A 25,347-nucleotide genomic window follows, 5' to 3' on the forward strand; every position below is an offset into this window, starting at 1 on the left:
CTGCCTATTTTCTCCTCCACACTGTGAAGCTTCATTAGTCTGATTTACGGCTGCTTTTTTCTTCATAAAGCTGATGATCTGCTCTCATGGAGAAAGGTGATTTGAGATTCAACTGCTGCTCATAAAACACATAGCTATGATGAGCGTTTTGTGTCAGGTCACCTAATCAAACCACTCTAACCATTCCCTCTCTCCAAGACTAAACTCTGGATGACATTGCATGAAATAATAATTAATGCTTTTCTTTCATTTAGACTCAATTATTGTAATTTTATGAATCTTTTAATTCCCTTTTCTTAGCAAGTATAGTTAGCAACCTAATTACTTAGCAACCGCTTTACTGTCTCAGCTTTTTAAGACCCTTGTTAATACCTTCACCCACTTAAGAGTTAAAATTCCCTCAGAGTTTTATAAAAGAGCAGCTCAATTTCAGTGTTCCTGAACCTAAGTGGAAGTATGATCTGAGGTCTATTTGGGGAATAATTTTCCAGTTTATTTTTGTATTATTATCTTCCCTATCAAGTTAATTTCCCCCAAAGTATAGGCTTTATGAAATAATTGCTTTGCTGGTATAGTTTCAGAGAAAAATCAAAATAAGCTGAAATAAGTTAACTTACTTGACTCTATAATGAAAAACTTGAGTATTGATTTTTTTCTACTACCCCTACCTTCTAATCTCAGTCTATGAAAGTTTCCACTCTGAGTGGTCTAGTCTGTTAACCCAGAGATTACTAGTGAATTTCCCTTTATTTCTGATCCGACATTGCTTACATACCCCTTCCAAAGACACACCGCACTAATAATAAATAATTGAATCAAAATATGTTCATAATATTTAAAGAAGGAATAATTTCCCCTTAGTAATAACCTCAGAGAAGTAGGATTTAATATTTATGATTTTGACTTTTTGTCTATGTCATTATGGAAGTAAAGAATAGTTTTCCATCCTTTCTAATCCAATATTGAACACATTAGATTGACAAGTTCTTTTTTGTTTTTGTAATTTTATCGCATCTGATATAATCTCATCTAATCTGTAGGAACTTGAAGTTGACATTTACTTGTGTACTTTAAATCAACATGTAATATCAGTGTAATAATGGTATTGTATACTCATAAAATTCTGATGTATTTATTAATCTCTACTAAGCATTAGTGATAGAGAAATTCAAAGAGTTTACATTAGTTTCCACTGTCTCAAGGACAAGTTTATTAGACTGAATTTGTGAAAGAGCCGCCTAAACAATTAAAGGTTCGAATCAGCTTCACTGAGCAAATTTTCCCAGGCAGGTGAAGGGCAGGAAGCAGACACGTGGAGTAACGCAGCTTCGGGGATTTTCCTGGAGGATGCAGTGGAGGGTCAGCACACTCAATATAAAAATAGAGGTAGCTCGGAGGCTGAAATTTCATAGCTTGTTTGATTTGAAGGCTCCAGGTACTAGTTGAAGGAACAGAGGAAGAATCATTCCTTATCTTTGACAAATGTAAAAAGAAATAGCAAAGCTAAATTGTTTATGTCTGTGTGAAGAAGGTTTGAGTTTTGATTAGCACTTTGATAATTACTGCTAACTTTCTATTGCTTTATTGTCAGCAGTGTAATTTAGTAATTTGTGAATAATATGAAGAAAGAACTTAAGGTATACACTTTGCTGCACGCAAAAGGAACTCATCTATGACAACCTGAGCAGTTAGTACATTGTTTGAAAAAACTGCTAACGACCATTTCTGTATTTCGGGGTGCAGTTGGTTTTAAAGGTGAATTGGGTACTCCTGGAATTCCTGGGGAAAGCTATGCTGGTTTGCTACTTCATTAAACTTTGTGGCTGTTTTACTCGATTGTACCACATAGGAAGGGAAAGTGCCCAGAACAAGTCTGATATTTGGGAGGAGGTGGAAGTGAGTCAGCAAACTGTGGCCCTGCCGGACGGCTGCCAAAAAATGCCTGCTGTGTGATTTCTGCTGGAGCATAGTCATGCTCATGTGTCTTCATCGAGGCTAAGGCTGCTTTTGTGGTACACAATGGCGTGTGGTGATTGTGGCAGAGATTCTAAAATGTTTGCTGTCTCGTCCTTTGCAAAAAAACAGTTGCTCCAGAACATTGGCCATTATTCTAAAAGACCTAAGGCTTCTTAATTTCACAGTTTTAGTGTTTGGTATAGTATCTTTTCTGTGATAGTGGTTTTCAGTCTGTCTGCCCTCTGATGGAGATGGATAAGAGGCTGATGGAAGCTTCCTGATGGGAGAGACTGAAATGAGAGGGAAACTGGTTCCTGTTCTGATGGACAGGGCTGTGCTCAGTAAATCTTTAATCCAGTTTTCTGTTGGTGGCTGGGGCTGTGTCCCCTCCCTGTTGTCTGACCTGTGGTGGAGGTGATGAAGATAGTGGGGACCTCCTTCAGGAGGTCCCGTGTGCGCACTGCTGCATTAAGTGCCCCCGACCCTGCAGCGGGCCTCTGCTGACCCACGCCGCTGCCAAAGACTCCTGGACACTCACAGGCAAGTCTGGGTCGGCCTCTGGTGGGGTCGCTGCTCCTTTATCTTCGATCCTGGTGCACAAGCTTCTGTCTGTGCCTCCAAGTCTCTGTTTCCCAGTCCTGTGTAAGTTCTGGTGGCTCTATGGTGGGGTTAACGGCGACCTCCTCCAAGAGGGCTCATGCCATGCCCAGGTCTGCCGCACCCAGAGCCTTGCCCCTGCGGCAGGCCACTGCTGACCCACCTGTGTCTCCACAGGAGACACTCAGACACTCAGAGGCAGGTCTGGCTTAGTGTCTCTGGCGTCTCCTGGTGCGGACAAGGTTCTGTTGAGTCCTCTGAGTGTCTTTGGCGGCTGTGGGGTTTGACTCTAAATGCAATTTTGCCCCTTCTACAGTCTTGCTGGGGCTTCTCCTTTGTCTTTGGGGTAAATTTTTTTGGTGGGATCCAACATTGTCCTGTCGATGGTTCAGCAGCGAGTTGTAATTTTGAAGTTCTCACAGAAAAGCGCATGTCCTTCTGCTCCACAGTGTGCATGGGGAGAGCTCTCTGATGAGATATAAAACCCACAGGCCAACTGTGAACTCAAGTGTGCTTCCCAGGTTGCCTGGTCCTGGTTTGGCATCGCTGACTCCGAGCCTCTGGTTATGCCTCCTCACAACACCTGTCAGTCCCTCTGGCCCCACCAGGTGCACGGGGAAGAAGGAGTAGGAGTAGGGAGGGAAGAGGGGAGAAGGTAAGAGGAAGAAAGTAGGGAAAACCCGTAGACCATTCAAGTATGACCCAAATCAAATTCCTTATGACTATACAGTGGAAGTGAGAAATAGATCCAAGGGACTAGATCTGATAGACAGAGTGTCTGACGAACTGTGGATGGAGGTTCGTGACACTGAACAAGAGGTAGTGATCTAGACCATCCTCAAGAAAAAAGAAATGCAAAAAGGCAAAATGGCTGTCTTGAGGAAGGCTTGCAAATAGCTGAGAGAAGAAGAGAAGCTAAAGGCAATGGAGAAAAGGAAAGATATACTCATTTGAATGCAGAGTTCCAAAGAATAACAAGGAAAGATAAGAAAGCCTTCTTCAGTGATCAATGCAAAGAAATAGAGGAAAACAGTAGAATGGGAAAGACTAGAGATCTCTTAAAAAATGTTACAGATACCAACAGAACATTTCATGCAAAGATGGGCACAATAAAGGGCAGAAATTGTATGAACCTAAAAGAAGTAGAAGATATTAAGAGGTGGCAAGAATACACAGAAGAACTATACAAAAAAGATCTTCATGACCCTGATAACCATGATGTTGGGATCACTCACCTAGAGCTAGACATTCTGGAATGCGAAGTCAAGTGGGCCTTAGAAAGCATCACTACAAGCAAAGCTAGTAGAGGTAATGGAATTCCACTTGAGCTCTTTCAAATCCTAAAACATAATGCTGTGAAAGTGCTGCACTCAATATGCCAGCAAATTTGGAAAACCCAGAAGTGGCCACGGGACTGGAAAAGGTCAGTTTTCATTCAAGTCCCAAAGAAAGGCAATGCCAAAGAATGTTCAAACTACCACACAATTGCACTTATCTCACATGCTAGCAAAGTAATGCTCCATATTCTCCAAGCCAGGTTTCAACAGTACATGCACTGTGAATTTCCAGATGTTCAAGCTGGATTTAGCAAAGGCATAGGAACCAGAGATCAAATTGCCAACATCTATTGGATCATCGAAAAAGCAAGAGAGTTCCAGAAAAAACATCTACTTCTGCTTTATTGACTATGCCAAAGCCTTTGACTGTGTGGATCACAACAAACTGTGGAAAATTCTTAAATAGATGGGAATACCAGACCATCTGACCTGCCTCCTGAGAAATATGTATGCAGGTCAAGAAGTAACAGTTTGAACTGGACATGGAACAACAGACTGGTTACAAATTGGGAAAGGAGTATGTCAAGGCTGTATATTGTCTCCCTGTTTACTTAACTTACACGCAGAGTACATCATGCAAAATGCCAGGCTGGATGAAGCACAAGCTGGAATCAAGATTGCTGGGAGAAATATCAATAACCTCAGATATGCAGATGACACCACCCTTGTGGCAGAAAACAAAAAACTAAAGAGCCTCTTTATGAAAGTGAAAGAGAAGAGTCAAAAAGTTGGCTTAAAACTCAACATTCAGCAAACTAAGATCATGGCATCTGGTTCCATCACTTCATGGCAAATAGATGGAGTAACCATGGAAACAGTGAGAGACTTCATTTTACTGGGCTCCAAAATCACTGCAGATGGTGATTGCAGCCATGAAGTTAAAAGACACTTGCTCCTTGGAAGAAAAGCTGTGACCAACCTAGATAGCATATTAAAAAGCAGACATTACTTTGCCAACAAAGGTCCGTGTAGTCAAAGCTATGGTTTTTCCAGTGGTCATGTATGGATGTGAGAGTTGGACAATAAAGAAAGCTGAGCACGGAAGAATTGGTGCTTTTGAACTGTGGTGTTGGAGAAGACTTTTGAGAGTCCCCTGGACAGCAGGGATATCCAGCCAATCAATCTTAAAGGAAATCAGTCCTGAATATTAATCGGAAGGACTGATGCTGGAGCTGAAACTCAAATACTTTGGCCACCTGATGCGAAGAACTGACTTATTGGAAAAGACCCAGATGCTGGGAAAGATTGAAGAAGGAGAAGGAGGCGACACAGGATGAGATGGGTGGATGGCATCACCGACTCAATGGACATGAGTTTGAGTAGGCTCCAGGGGTTGGTGATGGACAGGTGAGCCTGGCGTGCTGCAGCACATGGGGTCACAAAGAGTCAGACACAACTAAGGGACTTCACTTACTTTCTTTTTCTTTGATTTACAAGGTTATGTTAGTTTCAGATGTGTAGCAAAATGATTCTGTAACACACACTGATATATATCTATTACTATATAGATATATCTATTTATATAGATAGATATAAATAAAATAAATCTACACTTTTCCAGCTTCTTTTCTCCTACAGTTTATTACAAGATATTGAATATAGTTCCCTGTGCTATATGTGGGCCCTTGTTGTTTATCTTTTTTGTGTGTAGTAGTATGTATATGTTAATCTCCAACTTCTTATTTATCCCTCCCCTCCTTTCCTCTTTGGAAACCATAAGTCTGTTTTCTGTATCTGTGACTCTATTTCTGTTTTGGAAATGTTAATTTATATTAATTTTTTTAGAATCCTCAAATAAGCAACCATATGATATAGTATCTTTTAATATGCATTTCATTGCAGACATAAATTAAACATTTGAAAATATAGTACCACATGAGATATGATAAATAACAATACAAGAGATCTATTTCAATTCATGAGTAAAATGGTTTTTACATTCTTCCCTAATATTGTAAAGATGATTCTAGGATGGGATGTTTCAAGAGAACAGCATCGAAACATGTATATTATCTAGGGTGAAACAGATCATCAGCCCAGGTTGGATGCATGAGACAAGTGCTCGGGCCTGGTGCACTGGGAAGACCCAGAGGGATCGGGTGGGGAAGTAGGTGGGAGGGGGGATCGGGATGGGGAATACATGTAAATCCATGACTGATTCATGTCAATGTATGACAAAAACCACTACAATATTGTAAAGTAATTAGCCTCCAACTAATAAAAATAAATGGAAAAAAAAGAAGTTAGCATACTTATTCAGCAAACTTGAAAAAAATGCTATATTTGTAAATTAAATTGCAATTACCTTGTCTTGTTTTTCACTTAAATTGTTAAATTATTAGAGTTCACATGTTTGATGCTAAGAAAATTCTCTTCTTCAGTAAAATAAGTTTAACATAAATTTCCATAGCTCTTCTAGCTGCACTAATTACTGCCTCATTATCTAGGTGGTCATGACCCTGTGGTTATTAACCTAACATTGTCACTAGAGTGAAGCTGAAGTGCTGGGAGGTTCAGAAGGTACTTTCTGAGTCCTGCTTAAGCATGTTTCTGATGTCTGAATGCTTCATTGTTGCTACTTTTTCTTAGGAATTATTCAGTCCAATATGCAAATTCTCTACTCTTGCAAATGTCAAACTCTGTAAAACGTAGCGAACTTTGTCAAACAGTGATACCATGCTGCAAGGTATTTGGGCTTATTTGGGCTGCTGTCATTAAACGGAAACTCTTCAATAAGTAAAAGTTCCTTCAGACACCTGTTTAAAGGTCTAATTCCTTCAAAATGCAGTGTCCTCCAGAGAACACTATTGAATCTCCTAACTCTTAAAAGAGATCACTCCATCCACATTTGCCCTGTACATTCATTTCACCAGTCTCTTCCTAAAGTAACAATCAGATTGTTAAGATTTCAGATCAATGGGGTTTTAAAAATTACTTGAATATGGGAACTCTTTTTTTTTAAGCCAAGTACAGAATCACTGGAGAACTTGGACTATAAAATAGACTATTAGACTTCTTTATTGTGGGGTGTAAAGTAAGATTTATATGCATTTTCATGATGAATGATGGGAAAACAGATAAAATTCACCTGTTATACTCTAAAACATAATTTACTAAGATTGGTATTGAATACTGTTAATTGAATTCTGTGCACCAAGATGACATTTCTTGGATCCTAGTTGCAGAAACTCCAAAACTTACAAAACTAGGTATAAGGTTGTCTGTGAAGGAGGCTCTCAACTCCTGAAAAGGCGCTCTCAGCAGACGGGGCTCAGTACAAGAGCTTCAGAGGCTCAACCCTGGCAGAAGTTGATCAAATCCATCTTCATCAAGGGCCATGAGAGTAAGAGAGCAGCAGGCAAAGAAGTTAAGAATGCAAGTCAAGAAACTCTCCAGAAAAAGACAGGGTTTCTTAGAAAAGAGAGGGCATTTTAGGCTGAGCAAAGGAACTGGAGCAAAATGTGGTGTTACAGAGACAAACACGACTCAAAATTCAATATGCTGCTGCTTTTTTTAGAAGCCCAAATTTGTAGAGAACATTTCATGTGATGATTCATCCTACACTCTACCTATAGTAAGAGTTCAATAAATACAAGAGAACATTCCAGCTGGAGATGATTCATTTGGACCTGGTATTTCTGGGAACACGAATATTCAGTCCCAGGGGCCCACTTGGTCAAAAAGATGACAGGATGAGTCTCACAAGATCTGAGTGGAGACACCATCTCCAGGGAACTTAGAAGCTAGCATGGAAGAGAAGTCGTAGCCGTGGTGCAGTTGTCCTGGCAAACCCGTTTTCATGTTTCCCCGAGCAGTTTGCTTGGCTCAAACTTACTTGTGTTGCTCTCAAAGAGCCTCACAGACAAGCAGAGAACCTGTGAAGCCTCCCGTGGTGCTAAACACGGTATCGGGCTGCACTCAGCTCTTGGGTCCTGGTTTCTGGCATCTCCTGGGACCTTCGCAGTGTCTGTAGAATCACCAAGTCGTTGACCATATCCTTTCTTCAAGGTCACACAGCTGCTCATGGGGATAGGTCTGCTTCTAACTTGTCATTCATGTAGCTGTTAAAGGGCTATAACACTCATCAGTGAAGAAATGTCACCTTCAGAGTGGTTTTCTCACTTCTGTAATCCACAGGTTACCATTTATTTAAAATATCTCTAATAAATATATGAAAAATGAAAAGAGCAATAAAGCTGCTATGTTATCTGATGACATGATTCCTAAGTTTTAAATATTTGACTCTAATGAAGATATATAAATTTTTTTTATTTTAAACTTTCAGAAATTTTAAATTAATGGTAAAGATGGGTACTTATGTCTGGGGTAAAGTATTTCCATTGTTTTATAATGACAATAACTTGATTCTATGTTTCCAAAGAAAAATCTTTCCTAAAGTATCATGTATCCTCAAGGATGTGCTCCCACACAATCTTAACGCATCACCCGGAGTAACCACACAGCATCTCCAAGCTCGTCTTGGACTCTGCTTCTCCGCGTTTGTGATTCTCTGGGGTTCTTGTCTTAGAAGTGCTTAAGAGTTCTGTTAAAAGACAAAATAAGAAAAGATGAATTGGTTCACTCGGAATAAGAACATATGCAAAGTGCCATAGAACATATATCTCAGGTATAATATTTTCAAAGTGAAGTTTTTTTTAAGGTTTAATATCTAAACTAGAAAACTTAGTCATATTAATGAAGGGAAGCCTATCCTGAGCAGCACAGAGTAGAATTTGTATAATAACTGCACTTTACACTTACATACAATATGATACAATGTATTAAATTCAATGATTTGTATGTAAATCCCATTATCCTAAAATAAACCTTTACTTTGATAGCAGTAAATATTTTTAAATCAAGGCCCTGAACAAAGTATTAATTTCTTAAGGTGGCATTTTTCTTCTGGGGTCCAGGAGAAAAATAGTATAGTGAACACTGTATTATGAAATCATTTGATAGATTATAGAATCATGGAGACTTTAAAGATAAGAACTATAATATTTAATTATGCTCTTTTGTAATTATAATATGTATCACCTTGCACAGATTTGCATAGATTTTATAATCTGATAATATATGTGACCTTACTGCCAACACATGGTAGGAAAATAACTGTTCCCTTTACAGTTTTTCAGCTTAGCTAGGATTTTGCCTAAGAGATTTGGTAAGTTTCCTGTTCTGCATTCATATAAGAAAATCTACTCTATGTAGCAAATGTTCTTAGATGTTAGTCACTAACAACTTCTGGTAAGCCTACTTGGACAGAAGCCACGGTCAGTCAAAACGAGTCCTTTGGATGGTCCAGTTTCCAGAAAGAGTGAGTGGTTTAATAAGATCACACAGGTGCGTACACACATTATACAGCATGCACACAAACATACATGTACTCACAACTCAGATCCTCATGACGCGCAGTGGGAGAATGAGATCTGGACACCGGGAGCAAATCCTGCCCTCTGCGTTACCTCCAGACTCCTCACTCAGAGCATGCTTGCCTTCGGTACTTGAATATTGCAGATAAAAAACTGCTTCACTCCCTGTTTCATTTATACATGTCATGTATCAGATATGTTTTTGAATAATAATTTTTAAAAATATGAAAATTATAATCTTCATCCAGTAATCTTCATCCCAATAATGTGACAGTAAAAAATTGAATAAATATAGAGCCTAATTTATGCTAAAACCAATTTTTTAATCTTATGAATTATTTGGAATTTGTCCTAAAATACTTATTTTTGAGGGAAAACATTTAGAACGTTAATTTTACTTTTCATGGGGCAAGTGTGCAGTAAGTGATAGCCATCATTGTTCTGCCATCCAGTTATTAAGTGCCCAGAGTTAGAGACGTCTTGGGTTTGAATCCCAGCTCAGAGCCTTACTCTGTGTAATTTAGGGTACATCTCTTATTGTTTCTAAGTTCTCTTTTTATGAAGTAAAAATTATATTGTATCAGTTTCCAATTTTGTCTTAAAGATGAGCTGAAATAATTCATGAGAGTCCCAGCTTAGAATTGATATATAAATATTTGGTAAGCAATAGAAATAATTTTAAAAGAAAGCAATTTGATTATTTTAGTATCCTAAACTCTAGCTTACTAAAAGACTAAATAAACTAGAATGCATTTGAGTGAATATATATTATTTATTCAAAATATATTGAGTGGGAAATTTAAAATAAAAGTTGCATATCTTAGATAACTTTGACTTCTTAAAACAGACTGGATATTAGGGCTCTAATGAATTTTCAACCTAACTGAAAATTTCATGAGTACAAACTTTTACAATAATAATAATAGCAGCCATTAACTAAATGATTGTTATATGTTAAATGTTTATTATGTGTCTAGAGACTTCTTTACATTATTTCATTAATTCCCCACTATATCTCTATGAGGTATGATTTATTATCATTGTTTCATAGATGGAGAAACTTCCCCAAGTTTTCACCACTAACTCTGGGAGTTGGTGATGGACAGGGAAGGCCTAACATGCTGCAGTCCATGGGGTTGCAAAGAGTTGGACACAACTGAGTGACTGAACTGAACTGAATAAATAGTGGAATCAGAATCTGAATCTATGCCCACATGAATCCTTTACTATGTTTTCTTCTCTGAAGTGCCCCTGAATTGCTCACAATTTTTTTTGCAGACAGTTCTAAATTAGATCTTAAATGTGTTTGCCTGCAGCCTAGACAGGGAACTGCACAAGGGACTTTCCTCCTTCCTCTTCCAGGGAGAGCAGTGTCCCTTGTCTTGAAGTCTATGGGTTCTTTTTTTTATTCTTTCTTTTTCTTTTTTAAATTATGAAAGTGTGATAGCACATTTACAGGAGACTTGGAAAATACAGAACAAAGTTACATATAGCTCAACTGTATATTGCAATTACTTTTTATGTAGATAAATTAAGATTTTAATTGGAGTTTCAATATCAAACTCTCAAAAATTTATAAAATGGACAGAAAAGTAGGAGGATATAGTAGACCTGAAATGCACTATGAACCAATTCAGCGTAATTAAGATTTATACAGTTTTCATACAACAGTAAGATATAAGTTCTATCTAAGTTCCCATCAACTAAGAGACACGAATATATTCAGGGGGACCAAACAAGGTGCAAACACTTCATGGTCTAAAGATATTGAAATCACATAGAGTCTGTTTTCTTATGACTGTGGAATTATGTTATTATAGAAATTCAGTATCAAAAGATATTTGAAAATAGTCCACAAAATTTAAAGTGAAATGTGACATTTACCAAGAGAGATCTTTGACTTAGCCATTGAAAGCCTCAGTAAAGTTAAGAGACTGACAAAACACAGGGGGTGATTGCAGAGAAAAACTTTTAAATGAAAAATTAACATCAAAAGGAGAAATTAATATCAAGTATACTTTAGAAACCCCAGGTATTTGGAAATTAAATGTGAAGTCTATAGACCCTTTTTTTAGGCTCAATATTTTGATTTATTAGGAAAAAATGATATTTAGTTTGCTTATTTAAAATAGATTTGAACTAATAGTACATAAGTGTTCCTTTTTCTCTCCATCTTTGGCAACACTTCTTACCTTTGGTCTTTTTTAAATAAAAGTCATTCTAACATGTTAAATGAAGTTTTTTGTGGTTTTGATTTGTATTTCTTTAAGTTAATGATCCTGAACACCTTTTCATGTACATGTAAAGGCCATACATACATTGGCCATTTGTATGACTTCTTTTGAGAAATGTCAATAATTTGCTGTCCTTAGAGATAACCCTCCCAACCTCAGAAAATTATGTCCACCTCTTGAAAATCATTATCATATTTTTCACCAAATGAAAGGATTCTTTTTGTAGCTTTACCTTCTGAAATAAGTAATATGAAAACAATACAGTTTTATTTTGTTTGGTTTCCTAATTCAAAATTATACTTGAAATATTCTTTCAAGCTTGCCACACCTGACTCTCTGGAGATCTTGTCTGCCCTGCACGCCCACCTCCAGGCAGGCCAGTCATGGGAACACTCTCCAGGTTAACCTAATCTCAACATCTAACCAAAAATTCTCTCTTTATGCTCTACACCAAATATGCTTTTGATATCTAAATATGTATAATTTTTTATTCGTTTGACCAAAAAGATTTAGATATTCATTTGATCAAAAATACAAGTGTTTCACTTAGTGCCGTGACTTTATTAAAAAAAATCAAACTTCTAGAGGTAAAAAATCACATGCAGTAAGGCACCAGAGTAGTGTATCTGATAGCGCGGTGAGAGGTGCCAAGTTGCAGTTCTCAAAAACAGCCAGACTAACTATCCTCATTGTGATCTGTTTTGTGTGACGGGTCTTTTCACCATAAGTTCTGAAGCCCCCAGTATTTGTAGCAGGATGAGACTAAACCGGGCAAATCCATTGTTCCCTAACTGTCTTTGTATTTATTTTCTATTGGAAAACGAAATTACTCTGATCTTTGCATCTCGATTTTCCCTTAAAAAGACATTTTATGAGAAGACTGCAGCTTCAGGAAATAAAGGCAGATGCTGTTACAATTTATGAAAGCATAGACAAGGGTGGTAGCTGTTGTGAATTATAATGAACTCTGCAGCAGCCCTGGTCCAGATGTAGCATTAATGTCTGAGAAACTCTGAAACTTATAGGAGTGTTTTGAGAAAACTACAGAATTTTTGTCATTTGGCTTTCTCCCTGTATTATCTGATTTCACCCAGCTTGCCAGTGAAATTAAGAATTAAGACTAATTTCAGAGTTCTTCCCAAGTTAAAAAAGTTAAAATATCTATTTATATGTCACAACTTATTGTCTGAATTGCAAACTAAATAAGGAGAAAAAAAGTGCAACACAGCTTTATTCTAAAAACGGGATATTTCGGATTCTGTGAATTGTCAAGATTTATAAAATTGGTGCGGGCTCTATGTTAGAGAAAATACCTCTTAACAGAGAATCACATGTATACTCTTGTATTTCAGAGAATTCTGCAGTAAATGAAGGTGTAGTTAAATCTGGACATAGGATTGAACTTCTTATCATAACCAATGTCTATTTATGGAAAAAAATGACCACAAAGGAAACAGTTTTGTCAGACTACTTGTTGGCTTCACTTACTAAAGTTACAAGAATGACACTTGAATTATCAGTGAAAAGCGACTGCCTTTACCTAGAGTGAGTCTCATTTAATTGTCTTATCTGTGCGCAGTATATTGATACAGCTGGCACCAAAATAAACAGAAACCTGAGAAGGACAGAGGTAACAGAAGAACAGGAAAAAGAAAAAAAACTTGCTCACTCTGCAGTTGATTTTATTTCTTAATGGTTTCTTATTCCCTCCTAATGCCTTCCACTCTCACCCCAAGTGGAGCAGTTGGCAGAGAACACAACAGATGGATGACAGGCTCGACACATGCAGTCTCTCTGGCACCCAGGCACTCGACTTTTATTTGCTAAACAGTTAGCCAGATTTTAAGACGCTAGTCTGCTAATGTTCCTGTTTGGTTTAATGCACTGTGAGAATCTAGCACACAAATATTAAAACATTGCCATAAAAATGATCATACAGTCTCTGTTTCTCTGCGTAGGTTAGTGGCTAATTGTTTTATTCTTTTTTAGAATTTATTTTATTGAAGTATGGTTGACTTGCAATGTTGGGCTAATTGCTGCGGTGTGGCAAATTGATTCAGTTATATATATAATATACATATATATATACACGTACATACATATACATTCTCTTTCATATTCTTTCCCGTTATGGTTTATCACAGGATACTGACTATAGTTCCCTGTGCTGTGCAGTCCACCCCACCCCCCACCCTCCAGCAACCACAAATCTGTTCTCTGTGTCTGTGAGTCTGTTTCTGTTTTGTAGATACATCACGTGTGTCATTCTTTTAGATTCCACATAAAAGTGACATCATATGATACTTGTCTTTCTCTGTCTGACTTACTTCACTTAGTATGGTAATCTCTAGATTCATCTATGTTGTTGCAAATGACGTTATTTCATATTTCAATTTATTTTATAACTGAGGCTTCTCTGGTGGCTCAGTGGTAAAGAATCTGTCTGCCAATTCTTTGAGAGTGCAAGAGGTGTGGGTTCGATCCCTGGGTCAGACAGATCCCCTGGAGAGGGAAATGGCAACCCACTCCAGTAGTCTTGCCTGGGAAATCTCATGGACAGAGGAGCCTGGCGGGCTACAGTCCAAGGGGTTGCAAAAGAGTCAGATAAGACTTTGAGACTAAAGAACAACAATTCGATATGGGCACCACATCTTTATCTGTCCATCTGTCAATGGACGTTTAGGTTGCTTCCATATCTTGTATTGTGGACAGTGCTGCTTGAAGATAGGGATGCATGTATTTTTTCTAATTGCAGGTTTGTCCTCATTATTTTATTCCTGGTGTAGATTGCTGAGATATGCAGTAGTGGATTTAGAGACACACTTGGTATTTTCTATAGATGTCTACAAGCTCAGATATTAGGATTTTCTTAATGTGGATGGGTCTAAACAAGATTTTACCAGCTTGGTCAGGGACATCATAGCCCATGGAAGGTCCTTTCTGAGCCTGCTGGGTAAGAGAAGAAGGTTCTAGAGCATAACCACAGACAGTATGTTTCTTTCCTCCCACCATCACTGCATCACAGTGATGGGATTCAGCATACTGTGATTCAGTAATCACAGATTACTGAATTGAAAACACAAGAAAAATTGTATCTTTTCCACGAAGCCTTCTTGGCCACGAGGCAGAATTAGCAGCCCTGAACTCTGCTCACATAGCACTTTATTTATGTTACCCACATAGTCTGTGTCCCAGTCCCCAGTGTGAGCTCCTGGAGAACAAGGGCTAGGAGTGCCCCTCGTGCCTGTCACCCCATCACCCGGCCAGCACGTGGCACCTGCTTGGTTCTGCCCAATGCTTGTGGAGCTGTTCAGAACTCAGGGGGACTTAGCTCCAGGACAATAGAGAAGAGAAACACAGAGTGATTGTTAGAAAATAATTCTGAGGGAGGATTGGAAAGGCCCCCAAGTGCTGAAAGGCTTCAGTGAAAGTCTCTGGGACTGTCTGTAGAGTGGGGTTTGGGGAAGCAGAAACAGAGGGGAGAGTGTGCAGCCCCAGAACTGGCTTCCCATTTCCCCAGGAGCAAACAGGCTCCCCCTTCTCTCTCAGGCGAAAGTCTCCAGGTGATCTTGCGGTCTTGTCCCCTGTGTTGGGTTTGGAAATCTGACTTTCTTACGGCATTGCAAAGGTGTGTTCTTCCTCCGGACGTTCACAACTGTTTCCCTCAGGACTAAAGATAAGTAGCTGATGCCTTCAGTGCTTTCAGCGTGTTGAAGTAACTGGCACAGAGTAGGACTATAATCACTCAACACGAGCACTACGGACCGGAAGTAGTTTGCAGTCCCGGGTGTCTCACTGTCCCCAACAGGAGCTTACTGATGACACTGTTCCCCTCGCTATATCTTCCGTTGTCTCCCACGTGTTAGAATGCTTGATTCAGATGTCCGCTGCTCCTCTCCAGATATTTCAGTGGATGCCCGACAGGAGCTTACTGATGACACCGTGCCCCTCGCTATATCTTCCATTGTCTCCCACGTGTTAGAATGCTTGATTCAGATGTCCGCTGCTCCTCTCCAGACATTTCAGTGGATGATTCACTTCAGTTGTCTTCTGTTTCCCTGGTACTTTTGTGATGCTTCAAGATCACTTCAAGACTGCCTTCCAGCTGCTCTCACAAGAAAGTGAAATATCCACACACTCATTCTTAACAGATCCACTTTAAGAAAGCCATTCTGATGACAAATCTGGAGCCCAGATTTTGCAATGAGGTCAGCAACATTGGCCAAAACTCAACTCCCTAACGTGGCTATAAATGGAAAGAGATGTTTACTTCCCCAAACTATTTCAAATTTTTTTTTGTTCTTTATTTGAATAATGTGGCTTAGATGGTACAGAGTCCGGCTGCAATGCAGGAGACTTGGGATCGTTTGGTCAGGAAGATCCCCTGGAGAAGGGAGTGGCTGGCTACCCACTCCAGTATTCTTGCCAGGAGAGTGCCAGGACAGAGAAGCCTGGCAGGCTACAGTCCATGGGGTCAGAAACAGTTGAATTGAGTGAGCGACTTTCACTTTCTTTCTTTTTTGTTTTTTCAGTGTAATTTGCACTCCAGTAATTTGAAAAAGGTTTGTAAAAATATCCTCTTTGAAAGGAGAACTTAGCAGTTTAAGTTGATTACAAATTTAGTGTATATACAAGCAATTTAGCCTTGAAAAAGCAAGTCATAGTAATGCAAGTATAGTGTAATATCCAGAACAAGATTGCGTGTGGTTCTGTGTGTCAGTCCTAATCTCTACACTGTGCACTTGAGATCATGTGTGGAATAAATAATGTGCTGAGTTCTCAGTGTCACATTTTACAGGAGAGTATGTGCCCAGGGAACAGTTACTATGATATTAAAGGACTCCAAACAATCATTTGAAAAATGATTGGTTTGCTGAATAAGCTTGATGGTGACAGAAAGGGATGTCATGTATAAGACCCATATGATATTTGTCCTGTGTGATATAAGACCAGTGGGCAGGAATTTTGGGTTCAGAAGACATTGTTTCAGTATCCACACATCAAATTGTGTTGTTTTGTACTCCACAATACAAATTAAACCGTGAACATGCCTGACTTTAAAGACCTTTCAGTAGGGTCAGTACCTTAATATTCTTTGGTGAAGCTGGTGAATACAAATGTATAAATTTACTCCAACCCTGTGTTAAAGAATACTCCCCCTGCTTGTTTTCTAGTGTGTTCCTCTCATATACTGTGCACACACATAGACTCAGGTTAAAAGTTTCTACTTAGAGTAGATGTTGAGTTCATCTGTTACTAACTCCCCACGTTTATATCACTGTGATTAAGACGTGTATTGAACTTGTGTTACCTTTGGTGGGCTGGCTTTGTCTTCTTTGAAAGATTCACAAACATAAGTAATAATAGGTAGGGTGTCATTCATTTTTTTATTAAGAATGTTTTAAATTTGCCTTATCCTGAACATTCATGTGAATATGTCCCCATGTGTTAGCTGCAAAAGGATCCAGCAAGTACAAGAATTAAAAAAGTTTGAAGTTTTCAATCCTATGCAGTATATAGCTTTTTTAATTTAACAATTTAGCTTTTGAAATGAAGTCTTCACACATAGGAGGAAAAAATACTCCTCCCTGAAATAAAAGGACTCTGATTGGATGAAATATCTGAAAAAAACATAGGAGGTGTATGTTTTATTTCCTAAAATATTTAGTTGAGTGACAGGAATGTAAGAACCATATAAAAATTCAATCACAAGAGATTATGGTCTAAATACAGCAGGACTGTTGTCAGAAATTCAGAGGTCAAGTTAGCGATACACAAAATCAAAATCAGATTTACTTTTCGCTTCCTCCTTTATTGGTTTTCATGCTAGGATTCTGGCATTTCACTTCAGATATTTGTTCCAGCTAGTTCACTCAACACTCAATTTAAGTAAATTTTCTATTAATGAATATGAATTAATTAGTGGAAAAATATTGATACACTTCCAAGTGTACATCAAGTTCAAGCAAGAGTATGTTCCTGGAAGACTTGCTCTAAGTAAAATGATCTGTCAAATGACAGTGTAAAGTATGGAAACAGTGTTATAATAGGATCTCAGACTCTTTAATCGAAGATTGAATGCTTAATTTTTAAGGAAAAACATCCCCACAAGCTAGCATATAAGTCTGTATTTTCTGGGCTTAGGTCTAGCTATTTGTAAATTCTCATTTACCTGCTTCATTTGCTTAATCTTTGCTTGGTCTGGTTGGTCCTAGGTTTGCAAGCTAAGTCCTAGGAAGTGTGATTCTTTATTGTCGTTCAGACAACATAGATTTCCTCCGTAAGAAAGGACATTGATTCCAGTGTCAAAGAAATCAGGAAAACTGATGATTTATCTTGTATGTCTAGCTGCACTTACTTCCAGGAAATGGGCAGTGATAAACAGGCTGTGAAATGAAATCCTTTGATCAGTTTTTCAGAAAGCCACTGGCTATGCCTAAACCACACTTCAGTTTTTTTATTTTTTTCCTGATGAGGTTACTTTGAATTCTGGAAAGGGTTTTTTAGATTGCTCTGCGAAGTGAAGTGGGTCTTAAGAAGTGTCATTACAAACAAAGCTAGTGGAGGTGATGGAATTCCAGTTGAGCTATTTCAAATTCTAAAATACGATGTTGTGAAAGTGCTGCACTCAATATGCCAGCAAATTTGGAAAACTCAGCAGTGGCCACAGGACTGGAAAGGTTAGTTTTCATTCCACTCCCAAAGAAAGGCAATGCCAAAGAATGCTCAAACTACTGCACAATTGCACTCATCTCACACGCTAGCAAAGTAATGCTCAAAATCTGCCAAACCAGGCTTCAACAGTACGTGAACTGTGAACTTCCAGATGTTCAAGCTGGATTTGGAAAAGGCAGAAGAACCAGAGATCAAATTGCCAACATCTGTTGGATCATCGAAAAAGCAAGAGAGTTCCAGAAAAAAACATCTACTTCTGCTTTATTGACTATGCCAAAGCCTTTGACTGTGTGGATCACAACAAACTGTGGAAAATTCTTCAAGAGATGGAATACCAGACCACCTTACCTGCCTCCTGAGAAATCTGCATTCAGGTCAAGAAGCAACAGTTAGAACTGGACATGGAACAACAGACTGGTTCTAAATTGGGGAAGGAATACGTCAAGGCTGTATATTTTCACTGTGCTTATTTAACTTACATGCAGAGCACATCATGAGAAACACAGGGTTGGATGAAGCACAAGCTGGAATCAAGATTGCAGGGAGAAATATCAATAACCTCAGATATGCAGATGACACCACCCTTATGGCAGAAAGTGAAGAAGAACTGAAGAGGCTCTTGATGAATGTGAAAGATGAAAGTGAAAAAGTTGGCTTAAAGCTCAACATTCAGAAAATTAAGATCATGGCATCCCGTTCCATCACTCCATGGCAAATAGATGGGGAAACAGTGACAGACTTAATTTTTTAGGGCTCCAAAATCTCTGCAGATGGTGACTGCAGCCATGAGATTAAAAGATGCTTGCTCCTTGGAAGAAAAGTTATGACCAACCTAGACAGCATATTAAAAAGCAAAGACATTACTTTGCCAACAAAGGTCTGTCTAGTCAAAGCTATGGTTTTTCCAGTAGTCATGTATGGATGTAAGAGTTGGACTGTAAAGAAAGCTGGACACTGAAGAATTGATGCTTTTGAACTGTGGTGCTGGAGAAAACTCTTGAGAGTCTCTTGGACAGCAAGAAGATCCAACCTGTCCATCCTAAATGAAATCAGTCTGGAATATTCATTGGAAGGACTGATGCTGAAGCTGAAACTCCAATACTTTGTCCACCTGATGCGGAGAACTGATTCATTTGAAAAGACCCTGATGCTGGGAAAGATTGAAGGCGGGAGGAGAAAGGGCTGACAGAGGATGTGGTTGGATGGCATCACTGACTCAGTGGACATGAGTTTGGGTAAACTCCGGGAGATGGTGATGGACAGGGAGGCCTGTTATGCTGCAGTCCATAGGGTCGCAAAGAGTCCGACATGACTGAGCAACTGAACTGAACTGAACTGTGAAGTTGAAGACACACTATGTATTGCTGTAATAACATGGTGACAGTGCTCTCAGCAACAATGTTAGATTTTTTTCCCCCTGCTTTCTATTACTCATATTCATCTGTGACCCATTTGGAGCTTGAATTCATAATAAGAAAGGAGCACGGGCCCTTTGATGGAAACACCTGCAGTAGAAAGTACATGCCACAGAAACAAGCTTTGAACATTACAGTAGAGACAAAAAGCATTGATTGTAGTTTTCTTTCAGTAATGGACTAAAATACTGATGGGAAGCCAAAGAAGCTTCTTATTTCTTCCTGTGCTGAGACTGGGAGCACCAAGGGACAGCAAGAGTTTAGAAAAAACAACTAATGTCAGCTCCTCCAGTAATTTCAGGCAGGCATTCATTGAATAGAATTCAATTCGATCCCACGCTGCATGGGCACAAGAGTTTTGAAACTGATTCAGAGTTAGGAAGGCTCATTGACACAAATTAGGTTTTAGATAAAGTCTTGACAGGAGAAACATAGTCTGTTAATCTCTTAAACAAAATTTTGCTCTCTAAGACTACTATTTACTTCAGCTCTTATGCTGTGCTGTGTTTAGGCGCTCAGTCGTGGCTGACTCTTTGCCACCCCACGGACTGTAGCCCGCCAGGCACCTCTGTCCCTGGGGATTCTCCAGGCAGGAATACTGGAGTGGGTTGCCATGTGCCATGCAATCCTCCAGGAGATCTTCCCAACCCAGGGATCAAACCGAGGTCTCCCACGTTACAGGCGGATTCTTTTACTTTCTGTGCCATCAGGGAAGCCCAAGAACAGTGGAGTGGGCAGCCTATCCCTCTTCCAGAGAAATCTTCCAGATCCAGGAATCACATGGGGTCTCCTGCGCTGCAGGCAGATTCTTTATCAGCTGGGCCACCAGGGAAGGCCAGTTGTTATGCTACTTAATATTATTTTGAGATAGAGTCAAAAACAAATATGCTAACTTGTCCCTCAGGGACTGGAAAAATGCCAAATGATTTTAAATAATTATACGTTTCTATGTCAGACCTCTCTGGGAACTTTGAGAAAATCTGTGAGAAGAAAATGAATGTGTTTCTGAATACCAGAGTTGCACACTTTAAGCATCAAAAGTTTCCTGGTATCTCAAAATCTTTCACATGTTATTGTGTCACGTGAAGCCAATTCATTTCCTGGGAGAGTGATCAGTGGTGTCGATTGGGGTATCATGGCATTTAGAATTATGATTACAAAACAAATTTTTGAATTTTGAGTCAGGAAAGAGCAGAGACAAATTAACACTGGCCATAGGAAAACATTTTCATTATAACAGTCAAAAGACCAGCATCCATCAAAAAGAGAAGCATTCTTCCTTTTAAGGACTTTTGGTACCCAGGTGCCAATGCATCCAGGTATGACCCTAACCTGACATCACCCCAGAGGTGGCTCTTTAGGTGCCAGTTCTCATAGCACATGGCATATAAGAGTGAGCCATGAGGAAAGAAAACAGGGAGCTTCTGCCCCTACTCTCTTTTTTCCAGAAATCATTTTTGGCAATGTGCACTGTGTCAGTGTACTTTACTGGATTACACACCGTATCTTGTCATCATGTATAACTTGTAATATGATATAAAACGTTATATTGAACCAACCAACGAAAATAATTCTGTTCCTCATGGACAAATGGGCATACTTCTGTGATGAGTAACAGAGGTTGTTTCCATAGCATGCACCCTGGGGTCAAATCTTAATGTGCTTTGACTATCACTTTATTAAACAAAATGGGAAGTTTCTAACGTAATTGTGGGATGCCTGAGGTCTAAAACTATATACCTTTTTAAATAATAGAAATATATTTGTTACGTAGGTAAGTACATTTTATTTTATTGCTGCTTCAACACTTCTTAAACTTAGCCACAGAGTTTTACCTTTGATGTCCAGTATATTCTGTGATAATAGCAGTTTTACTGTGCAACACAGATAATTTAATTTAACTGAAGAAAAACCTTCATCTTTAAAATTATGTGCATGTATACAGCAGTATGGGGCATCCCAGGTGGCTCAGTGATGACAGAATCTGCCTGCCAATGCAGGAGGTGTGGGTTCAGTCCCTGAGTCAGGGAGATCCCTTGCAGGAGAAAATGGCAACCCACTCTGTATTCTTGCCTGGAAAATCCCGTGGACAGAGGAGCCTGGCGGGCTACAGTCCATGGGGCCACAAAGTACTGGACACGAATTAGAGACTGATCACACACAGAGCAGTAGGCTGCTGCTCAAAATGATGGAACCAGAAATGTACTAACTGATGAAATGATAAAGATCATTTTAGGCTTAAACAGATTATATTATTGCTATTTTAAAATTTGAAGACATGATTTTTTTTCTTCTTATATTTGAATTTTATTTTAAAAATTCTAAGTGAAATCTAACTTCATTCTAGTTAGTACTTTAAAAAGCTATTGTCTTAAAAATGTTTGCTGGAAATAAAGTGGTCAATAGAATTGCTAGTTTGTTTTGAGCTTTCTAAACCTGGAAACTTGGGAGCCCAAGTCACTTCCTTGAAGCAGCTGAACTCCTGAGGCTCAACTGGGAATGTGCACATCCTCCCAGGGGTATCTCATTCTAGCTCGTGTGCTGTTTGCAAAACAGGCTTGTCAAAGAGATGGCCCATGAATTCCAGTAATGGAAACTGATAGGCCTCTGCTGAAAACCTTCATACCCAGCACAGGAACCAGATGGACTGAAAAGAACTGAAAATTCTCCCAAGTAACTGTTTCAAGTAAAACAGCAACAGGCATGTCTTTAAAACTGATCTAAAGACAATCGACAGGAATGAGCAAGAAAGTATATGCTCTTTATATATATGTGTGTGTGTGTGTGTGTGTGTGTGTGTGTGTATAGTTGTTGCTGTTGTTATTAAGTCACTCAGTTGTATCCGACTCTTTGTGACCCCATGGACCGTAGCACGCCAGGCTCCTCTGACCTCTGCTATCTCCCAGAGTTTCCTCAAATTCGTGTCCATTGTGTCGGTGGTGCCATATATATATGTATCTATATATATATATATACACAAACATATATGTACACAAACATGCACACACACATACACACATATATACACACACATAAGTTTTTAGATAAGAGATCACCAGAACAAAATCTTTTTCATGAGACAGTGCAGAGGGGCGGTTAGATGCACAGAAATGAATTATGTGAACTCTAATTCCAGTTCTATCTCCTGATTGTATAATCATCTGTAAGAAGATGGTCATAACCGTTTGTTGTCAGAACAGTACTTGGCCCATAGAGAACCTGTGTCAGGCTAGAACATTATGCCCAGAGATTTGAAAGAGAAAATAAAATGAAGGACGCTAAGTAGCGTATGGGAATCCATGGGCTGTTGGATCAGAGAGACCTACGTTCAAACCTTAGGTGATGCTCCTAGTTAGGTGAAACCTGTCAGAGCCTCCGTGTGCTTATTTTTTAAATGAAAGCACTGGTCCTGGAGTTGGCCGCTGAGGGGTGGATGCAAAGCCCCTGTGCTCACCGAACATGCAGCATTAGGCTGCCTTTCCTCACGACTCTAGGACAGATGGCTAGAAATGCAGAATTGCTTCATTTGTTTGTGTTTTGTGATGAATGAAATGTATTCTGTGTGTTTCTTTTAGGGTGAAAATGGTTTACGTGGCACTCCAGGCTTACCTGGTCAAAAGGTAAACAGTTTTTTTTAATGTTTCATGTTAGTTAAGAACTTTAATGTCTCATGAAGATACAGGAAATCTGGTGAGACTGAATCAGTCCCCTGACTTGACCACCAAAGACAACCCATGGTGGCGATCCCTTCTCAGAGGAGCCACTCTAGGGGAGAACTTTACCAGAGGGGCTTGTCCACACGCTTCTCTGGAGAATGGGTAGTAGTGCTTTCTGGGGCCTGGGAGTGTGACAGCTGCTCTGGGAATGTTTTCACCCAGAGTCTGAATTTTGGTGGTATTCAGTCACTTAGTCATGTCTGACTCTTTGGCGACCCCATGGACTGTGGCCTGCCAAGCTCCTTTGTTCATGGGATTTCCCAGGCAAGGATACTGAAGTGGGTTGCCATTTCCTTCTCCAGGGGATCTTCCTGACGCAGGGATCGAATTCATGTATCCTGCATTGATTGGCAGGTGGATTCTTTACCCCTGAGCCCCAAGGGAAAGCTAAATGAAGACTATAATAGGATTGACTGCTTTTGACTATTTGTGGTTGCTTTTTTGTTATTTCCCAGATTGAGCTAAATGTTGTAATAGTTACAATGACATAAAATATTAAATATTGCAAAGATGTTGCAACTGATCTCCTCAAAAAATGTTTCAGAATGATAAATTTGTAAATAATAAGGATTTTTGCATTTGCCAGATTCTTTGGGCCTAGAATCTTTCTCTTCACCAAGGTGAACTTCATTTCATCCTTTACTGTCCAAAGGCTGATTTCTTCTCCTGGGGAGAAATATGATTGGATGTGACCAGCATTATTGGAAACACAGAGACTGGCTTATTCTAGTTTTCTGAAGAGATGAGGGGCCACTTTGGGTGGGGCCATCTGTCATGATATCACCCAGATAACCCACCACAGGGGAGAGCATTATTGATGCAATATTAGGTGCCCACCAGTCATGTCATTTCTATGCTCTGGAGATGTTTCACAGACTTTAGCAACCAAAGTCAGAAGTTACTATAGCATCTAGGTTTTGCTCTGTAGCTAAAAATTACCATAAAATGATAGGCAGTTGTCTATAGTTATAGCTTTCTAAAAAATCTTCCTTTACTTGCTTGAAGAAAATACCAAGATTGATTTGGCAGAGAAGAAATGGCAAGCCTCTGCATTTCTTCCAAGCAGTTCTAGACAAAACCCAGTAATACAGCACGCACTGCATCTGTGAGTCGAGTTGCCAGCCAAGGGATGTGTAGATTTATCTTCTGGGAAACAGTTTTGGACTTTCCAGCAGTTGTTCGTGGTGGCTGCCTCATGCTGGCATTGTGACTGAGGTACTGGGCCATTTAGCAGCTTCATGTCAGCTTGAATCAACAGATCAAGTTAAAGTCTATATTTTGGGAAAAATGGTAGAAAAAAGATAGACCACACATTCAGTGGCAAATGTACCCAAATTTAACTTACTTTATTTCCTGGTACCTTTTTTGAGGCTAAATGAAGCAGGAAGTGAAAGTGTTAATGTCTAAGTCGTGTCTGACACTTTGTGATCTCATGGACTGTGGCACACCAGACTCCTTTGTCCATGGAATTCTCCAGGCAGGAATACTGGAGTAGGTAGCCATTCCTTCTCCAAGGGACCTTCCCTACCCAGGAATTGAACCTGGGTCTCCTGCATTGCAGGCAGATTCTTTACTGTCTGGGACACCAGATGAAGCAGAAGTAATTATTTAATCATGTGTATATGTGTCCATATACACATACATATGATTTTATATATAATATAATAGGCTATATATACACATAGGGAAAAGCTGCATTTCTTTTCTAATGTATGAATGTAAATTATATTGTGCCACTTTGTTTGAAGAATTGCAAAAAAACCCTGGAGATAAAAACCCTTCATCCCCTTGTCTTGGTGCACTCAGGAAATGTTTACTGAGTGCTGCTTGTAGGTGGAGGGGTGTGTATGACCCTTCCCCAACACTTACTTGCTCCCTATATTGTCATGAGTGCCTGACATACGTTTGGGATTCAATGACTAGTTATTGATTGTATGAATGAAGCATCAGTGCTCTAAATATCTGTACAGAGTTAAGTGGTTAAAAAAACTGGTCAGATCAGAGAGGTTTTAGTTGAAGAACAGGGGGCTTCTACCTCTCAG

At 39.2% G+C, this 25,347-nt stretch overlaps 1 protein-coding gene across 1 annotated transcript in view; it reads left to right on the forward strand.

Annotated features, from left to right (window-relative positions):
* The window catches only part of COL19A1 (collagen type XIX alpha 1 chain), a 401,244-nt gene that overhangs the window by 76,809 nt on the left and 299,088 nt on the right, over positions 1-25,347 (forward strand). The window contains exons 9-10 of the mRNA XM_065911832.1: positions 3,227-3,235; positions 23,165-23,209. Coding sequence (XP_065767904.1) covers positions 3,227-3,235; positions 23,165-23,209 — 54 coding nt within the window. The remainder of the gene's footprint in view (positions 1-3,226; positions 3,236-23,164; positions 23,210-25,347) is intronic.

This window comes from Muntiacus reevesi, chromosome 19 (genome assembly GCF_963930625.1).
Source record: "Muntiacus reevesi chromosome 19, mMunRee1.1, whole genome shotgun sequence".
Classification (NCBI taxonomy): Eukaryota; Metazoa; Chordata; class Mammalia; order Artiodactyla; family Cervidae; genus Muntiacus; species Muntiacus reevesi.